The following is a 7500-nucleotide window of genomic DNA, read 5'->3' on the forward strand; positions in this document are numbered from 1 at the left end:
CTTAGCCCAGGGCAAGTCTAGCCTGGGGGCCAGTCTAGGCCTAAGATAGCCTGGGGCCAGTCTAGGCCTAAGATAGCCTGGGGCTAAGAACGATGCAGTGTGAAAAGGTCCCTTGTTTTCTGTCTCAACCCTCATCTCCTCAACTCCCTCACTGTCTCACCCCCACTCCTCCCTCTCTCATCCCTCTCTACCTCTACCCTCATCTCCTCAACTCCCTCACTGTCTCACCCCCACTCCCCTCTACCCTCATCTCCTCAACTCCCTCACTGTCTCACCCCCACTCCTCCTCTCATCCCTCTACCTCAACCCTCATCTCCTCAACTCCTCACTGTCTCACCTCCCCACTCCTCCTCTCTCATCCTCTCTACCCTCATCTCCTCAACTCCTCACTGTCTCATCCCCCACTCCTCCTCTCTCATCCTCTCTACCCTCTACCCTCATCTCCTCAACCCTCACTGTCTCTCACCCCCCCACTCCCCCTCTACCCTCATCTCCTCAACTCCCTCACTGTCTCACCCCACTCCTCCTCTCTCATCCTCTCTACCCTCTACCCTCATCTCCTCAACCCCTCACTGTCTCACCCCCCACTCCCCTCTACCCTCATCTCCTCAACCCCCTCACTGTCTCACCCCACTCCTCCTCTCTCATCCTCCTCTGCCTCATCTCCTCAACCCCCTCACTGTCTCACCCCACTCCTCCGCTCTCATCCTTCTCTACCCTCTACCTCATCTCTTCAACCCCACTCCTCTGCTCTCATCCCCTCTACCCTCATCTCCTCAACCCCCTCACTGTCTCCCCCACTCCTCCTCTGTCATCCCCTCTACCCTCATCTCCTCAACCCCTCACTGTCTCACCTTCCACTCTTCCTCTCTCATCCTCATCTCTTCAATCCTCACTGTCTCACCCCCATTCCTCCTCTCTCATCCCCCACTCCTCCTCTGTCATCCCCTCTACCCTCATCTCCTCAACCCTCACTGTCTCACCCCCTCCTCCTCTCATCCCCCTCTACCCTCATCTCCTCAACCCTCACTGTCTCACTCCCCCACTCCTCCGCTCTCATCCCCTCTACCTCATCTCCTCAACCCTCACTGTCTCACCCCCATCCCCCCTCTACCCTCATCCCCTCACTGTCTCACCCCCCCCTCCTCTCTCTAAGTCATTAGGTTTGGTGTAGTAATTACTACGTGTGTTCCTGTGTAAGTGGTTTAGTTTGGTAATGGCTGGTTTGGTGTCGTAATGAGATGTGTTTCACCCTGTGTGTCTGCGCAGGCGTATGATGTTTTTGCCAACCTGGGCATCAGTCGTCTATTGGAGCCATCTGACATGGTTCTGCTGGCCATCCCTGACAAGCTGACCGTCATGACGTACCTCTACCAGATCAGAGCCCACTTCAGTGGAGAGGAACTCAACGTGGTGCAGATAGAAGCCAACAGCAGCCGCAGTACATACAAGTCTGTGGGTCTGTTGATGTTCTGTACATACAAGGTGGGTCTGTTGATGTTCTGTAGTAATGCATACAAGGTGGGTCTGTTGCTGTTCTGTAGTAATACTTACTATGGGGCCACTTCACCTGTTAAACTTCGTATTCACCTCCAGCACAATACCACTGTTTCTATACTCTCATCCCCTCTACCTTCATCTCCTCAACCCCTCACTGTCTCACCCCCCCCACTCCTCCGCTCAACACTTCACCTGTTAAACCTCGTATTCATCTCCATCACCACTGTTTCTAAACTCTATGGGGCCACTTCACCTGTTAAACCTCGTATTCATCTCCATCACCACTGTTTCTAAACTCTATGGGCCACTTCACTGTTTCTAAACTCTATGGGGCCACTTCACCTGAAACTGAGAAGAAATGAGAAAATGACCCCGTGTGAGGTCATCAGGGTCTCTGAGCAAATGTCCTCGTGTGTGTCATCAGGGAAATGAGAAAATGACCCCGTGTGAGGTCATCAGTGTCTCTGAGCAAATGTCCCCGTGTGAGGTCATCAGGGTCTCTGAGAAAATGTCCCCGTGTGAGGTCATCAGGGTCTCCTGAGAAAATGTTCCCGTGTGAGGTCATCAGTGTCTCTGAGCAAATGTCCCCGTGTGAGGTCATCAGGGTCTCTGAGCAAATGTCCTCGTGTGAGGTCATCAGGGTCTCTGAGCAAATGTCCCTGTGTGTGGTCTCAGGGAGCAAATGTCCCCGTGTGAGGTCATCAGGGTCTCTGAGCAAATGTCCCTGTGTGAGGTCATCAGGGTCTCTAAGCAAATGTCCCCGTGTGAGGTCATCAGGGTCCCTGAGCAAATGTCCCCGTGTGAGGTCATCAGTGTCTGAGAAAATGTTCCCATGTGAGTTCATCAGGGTCTCTGAGCAAATGTCCCCGTGTGAGGTCATCAGGGTCCCCTGAGCAAATGTCCCCGTGTGAGGTCATCAGTGTCTCTGAGAAAATGTTCCCATGTGAGTTCATCAGGGTCTCTGAGCAAATGTCCCCGTGTGAGGTCATCAGGGTCCCTGAGCAAATGTCCCTGTGTGAGGTCATCAGGGTCTCTGAGCAAATGTCCCCGTGTGAGGTCATCAGGGTCCCCTGAGTAAATGTCCCCGTGTGAGGTCATCAGGGGCTCCTGAGTAAATGTCCCTGTGCGATGTCATCAGGGTCTCCTGAGTAAATGTCCCCGTGTGAGGTCATCAGGGTCTCCTGAGAAAATGTCCCCGTGTGAGGTCATCAGGGTCCCCTGAGTAAATGTCCCCGTGTGAGGTCATCAGGGTCTCCTGAGTAAATGTCCCTGTGTGATGTCATCAGGGTCTCCTGAGTAAATGTCCCTGTGTGATGTCATCAGGGTCCCCTGAGTAAATGTCCCCGTGTGAGGTCATCAGGGTCTCCTGAGTAAATGTCCCTGTGTGATGTCATCAGGGTCTCCTGAGAAAATGTCCCCTGTTTGATGTGTGAGGTCATCAGGGTCTCTGAGTAAATGTCCCCGTGTGAGGTCATCAGGGTCTCTGAGTAAATGTCCCTGTGTGATGTCATCAGGGTCTCCTGAGTAAAAGTCCCCGTGTGAGGTCATCAGGGTCTCTGAGCAAATGTCCCTCGTGTGAGGTCATCAGGGTCTCTGAGCAAATGTCCCTGTGTGTGGTCATCAGGGTCTCTAAGCAAATGTCCCCGTGTGAGGTCATCAGGGTCTCTGAGCAAATGTCCCTGTGTGAGGTCATCAGGGTCTCTAAGCAAATGTCCCCGTGTGAGGTCATCAGGGTCTCCTGAGTAAATGTCCCCGTGTGAGGTCATCAGGGTCTCCTGAGTAAATGTCCCCGTGTGAGGTCATCAGGGTCTCCTGAGTAAATGTCCCCGTGTGAGGTCATCAGGTTCTCCTGAGTAAAAGGCCCCGTGTGAGGTCATCAGGGTCTCCTGAGTAAATGTCCCCGTGTGAGGTCATCAGGGTCTCTGAGTAAATGTCCCTGTGTGAGGTCATCAGGGTCTCCTGAGTAAATGTCCCTGTTTGATGTCATCAGGGTCTCCTGAGTAAAAGGCCCCGTGTGAGGTCATCAGGGTCTCTGAGCAAATGTCCTCGTGTGAGGTCATCAGGGTCTCTGAGCAAATGTCCCTGTGTGTGGTCATCAGGGTCTCTAAGCAAATGTCCCCGTGTGAGGTCATCAGGGTCTCTGAGCAAATGTCCCTGTGTGAGGTCATCAGGGTCTCTAAGCAAATGTCCCGTGTGAGGTCATCAGGGTCTCTGAGCAAATGTCCCCGTGTGAGGTCATCAGGGTCTCTGAGCAAATGTCCCCGTGTGAGGTCATCAGGGTCTCCTGAGTAAATGTCCCCGTGTGAGGTCATCAGGGTCTCCTGAGTAAATGTCCCCGTGTGAGGTCATCAGGGTCTCCTGAGTAAATGTCCCCGTGTGAGGTCATCAGGTTCTCCTGAGTAAATGTCCCCGTGTGAGGTCATCAGGGTCTCCTGAGTAAATGTCCCCGTGTGAGGTCATCAGGGTCTCCTGAGTGTGAGGTCATCAGGGTCTCCTGAGTAAATGTCCCCGTGTGAGGTCATCAGGAGGTCTTTATTTATTTTGATTCAGTGACTTTCAACAACTAGTTCCCAGCCTGGGGAGGATGTTTGACTCGCTGTGTCCCAGCGAAACTCATATTAGTTGGGGGGTTTTGAGAAAGAGTTATACAACTAAAATAAAATGTTATTATTATTCTTGTCATTAAGGTGGGAGACTTCGAGACAGACACCAACGCCTCCATCGGCCAGGACAAGTTCTATGCTGAGCTAAACGTCAGTGACGCTAATGCCCAGACCACTGGATCCAGTGGGGACGTTAGCATCGGAGCTAGCGCCACCAATGGAGCCGTGGGGAAAGAGGAGGAGGAGATGGAGGTGGTGAGGAAGAGTGAGACTGTATCTTTCTCCCTCCCTGACTTTGGGGTGTCCCCCTCCTCTCCCAGCTCGCACACCCCCTCCCCTTGCCCCGCGCGGCTCTACCCCCCACCGCCACAGAGTCCTCCCACCCCAGAGCCGCGCCTCGCTCCCTTGCTACCACACCTCTGGGAGACGATCGCCGTCAACTACAACTACCCCCGAAGGCAGTCACCCTGGACCTGAGCCAGCTCCCTCTGAGGACGGAGAGAGGGATGGAGAGAGGTATAGAGAGAGGGATGGAGAGAGGGATGGAGAGAGGGATGGAGAGAGGGACGGAGAGAGGGACGGAGAGGGGGACGGAGAGAGGGATGGAGAGAGGGACGGAGAGGGGGACGGAGAGAGGGATGGAGAGGGAGATGAGGGAGCAGGAAGAGATGAGGGAGCAGGATGGGATGAGGGATGGAGCCCCGGACAAAGGGGCCCTAGATTCAGGGTCCCCTACACGGCAAGGAACCTCGGGCACCCCAGGGGCCTCGCCTCCCTCCTCCCACAAGCTGGGCTTCTCCTACAACCGTGATGCTGACCTCATCAAGAAGAAGAGGGCCAGCCTCCGTCACTCTGAGTCTGAGACCGCCTCCGACTGCAGCAACCCCACCCCTGACAACCACGCTGACACGCCCACTAAACAGGTAAATGTCTAGACATTCCTACTGATTTGATGTGATTGATTGATTGATTGATAGACTGATGAATTATATCTCAGGTTCAAACACCATTTGGTCTTAAGGAGACCTTTAAGGACACCAGCTGTAGACACTGACTCTTAACAGGTCAACACACTGACGACGGTTCTTTCTTCACCTCCACGCGTTTATTATTATTTATTTCATCCCTGCCGCACCTGATTAAATGACTCATCTTCTCGTCAGTGATCAGTGTAATCAGGTGGTCTTGTCCGAAGCTACAACCTGATGAATGTAGTAACATCGTAGCTTCGTGCTGAAGAGGCAGAGTTGAGAAACACCGATCCAGTCAAACAGCATATGGTGCTTCTGATGGATTTCTGCTACGGAGAAAACTGCTGCTTCCATCCAGATGTTGTCACCGTGGGCCCGAGCAGCCGTCAGGTGGAGAGGCCGCTAACATTACCCAAACATCCCACAAGCTCTTTTGACATTTCATTATATTTTTCATTATATTTCTCATCCCGCTGTGTGATGGCAGGTTGTGCTCTGGCTGCGTGGATACGCTTCACAGGACACGCCTCCGTTCTCGCAGTCACACACACACACACACACACGCCTGTCTGCCTGCCTTAACCCCTCGATCATAACACCGTTTAACACCTTGAAAGGTCGCGGTGGAGGTCACTGCAGTCAAAATGCTACGTCTACGTCACAGCTGTATATTAAATGATTAGCATCACTGTTATGGCTTTGTGGTCCGACTTGGGAAACTCCAGATTTACGTTATTCCGAGCGTGACCAGATTGTAGCAGGTTTTGAACCTTGTTCAGCTCTGCAGAGTGGCCACTAACTGGCACAGCCTCATAGTCATCAAATCATAGTCAACCTAATCTTAACCACACTGCTAACCCTAATGCCTAACCTTAACTACATGTCTAACCCTAATGCCTAACCTTAACCACACTGCTAACCCTAATGCCTAACCTTAACTACATGTCTAACCCTAATGCCTAACCTTAACTACATGTCTAACCCTAATGCCTAACCTAATGCCTAACTCACATAACCACATTCTAACCCTAATGCCTAATCCTAATCTTAACCACACTGCTAACCCTAATGCCTAATCCTAACCTTAACCACATTGCTAACCCTAATGCCTAATCCTAATCTTAACCACACTGCTAACCCTAATGCCTAACCCTAACCTTAACCACATTGCTAACCCTAATGCCTAATCCTCACCTTAACCACATTGCTAACCCTAATGCCTAATCCTAATCTTAACCACACTGCTAACCCTAATGCCTAACCCTAACCTTAACCACATTGCTAACCCTAATGCCTAATCCTAACCTTAACCTCTCTAGGGGGTGTGGGACGCTACAGTCCCACCTGGCCAACATACGGTGGAATTGCAGAGCGCCAAATTCAAATTAAATTACTATAAATGTTTAACTTTCATCAAATCACAATCGTAAAACATCAACATAAAGCTTAACTTGTTGTTAATCCAGCCGCCGTGTCAGATTTCAAAAAGGCTTTACGGCGAAAGCAAACCATGCGATAATCTGAGGACAGCGCTCGGCACACAAAACATTACATACCAGCCAAGTAGATTAGTCACGAAAGTCAGAAATAGCAATAAAATGAATCACATACCTTTGATGATCTTCGTATGGTTGCACTCACAAGACTCCCAGTTACACAATACATGTTTGTTTTGTTCGATAAAGTCCCTCTTTATATCCAAAAACCTCCATTTTGTTGCCTCGTTTTGTTCAGTAATCCAATGGCTCAAATGCGGTCACAACAGGCAGAAGAAAATTACAAATAGTACCGGTAAAGTTTGTAGAAACATGTCAAATGATGTTTATAATCAATTCTCAGGTTGTTTTTAGCCTAAATAATCGATAATATTTCAACCGGAAAATAGCGTCGTCAATATAAAAGAAAAACAAGAAATGCGCACTCTCGGTCGTGCGCAGCAAACAGCTCTGGGAACATCCTACTATCCACTCACTCAAAGTTGTAATTCTCCCTAATTGTTCAGAATAAAAGCCTGAAACAATGTCTAAAGATTGTTCACAACTAGTGGAAGCCTAGGGAACAGAATCTGGGTCCTATCCCTTTAAATGGTGAATCGGCTTTCATTGGAAAAACAGCCATTTCAAAATAACGGCACTTCTTGGATGGATTTTCCTCATGTTTTCGCCTGCCATTTCAGTTCTGTTATACTCGCAGACATTATTTTTAAGTTTTAGAAACTTGAGTGGTTTCTATCCCAATCTACTAATGATATGCATATCCTAGCTTCTGGTGAAGATAGTGCCCCCTACCCTAGTGAGGTTAAACACACTGCTAACCCTAATGCCTAAACTTATCCACACTGCTAACCCTAATGCTTAACACTAACCTTAACCACACTGCTAATGCCTAACCCTAACCACACTGCTAACCCTAACCACACTGCTAAC

At 50.2% G+C, this 7500-nt stretch overlaps 1 protein-coding gene across 1 annotated transcript in view; it reads left to right on the forward strand.

Moving 5' to 3' along the window:
- Positions 1 to 1269: 1269 nt before the first annotated feature.
- Positions 1270 to 7500, forward strand: part of LOC121843356 (EH domain-binding protein 1-like) — a gene marked incomplete at its 5' end in the record, with an annotated part of 9239 nt that continues 3008 nt past the window's right edge. The window contains 5 exons of the mRNA XM_042312972.1: positions 1270 to 1441; positions 2032 to 2127; positions 2384 to 2529; positions 4188 to 4376; positions 4424 to 5026. Coding sequence (XP_042168906.1) covers positions 1270 to 1441; positions 2032 to 2127; positions 2384 to 2529; positions 4188 to 4376; positions 4424 to 5026 — 1206 coding nt within the window. The remainder of the gene's footprint in view (positions 1442 to 2031; positions 2128 to 2383; positions 2530 to 4187; positions 4377 to 4423; positions 5027 to 7500) is intronic.

Source organism: Oncorhynchus tshawytscha, unplaced genomic scaffold, assembly GCF_018296145.1.
Source record: "Oncorhynchus tshawytscha isolate Ot180627B unplaced genomic scaffold, Otsh_v2.0 Un_contig_7820_pilon_pilon, whole genome shotgun sequence".
Taxonomy (NCBI): domain Eukaryota; kingdom Metazoa; phylum Chordata; class Actinopteri; order Salmoniformes; family Salmonidae; genus Oncorhynchus; species Oncorhynchus tshawytscha.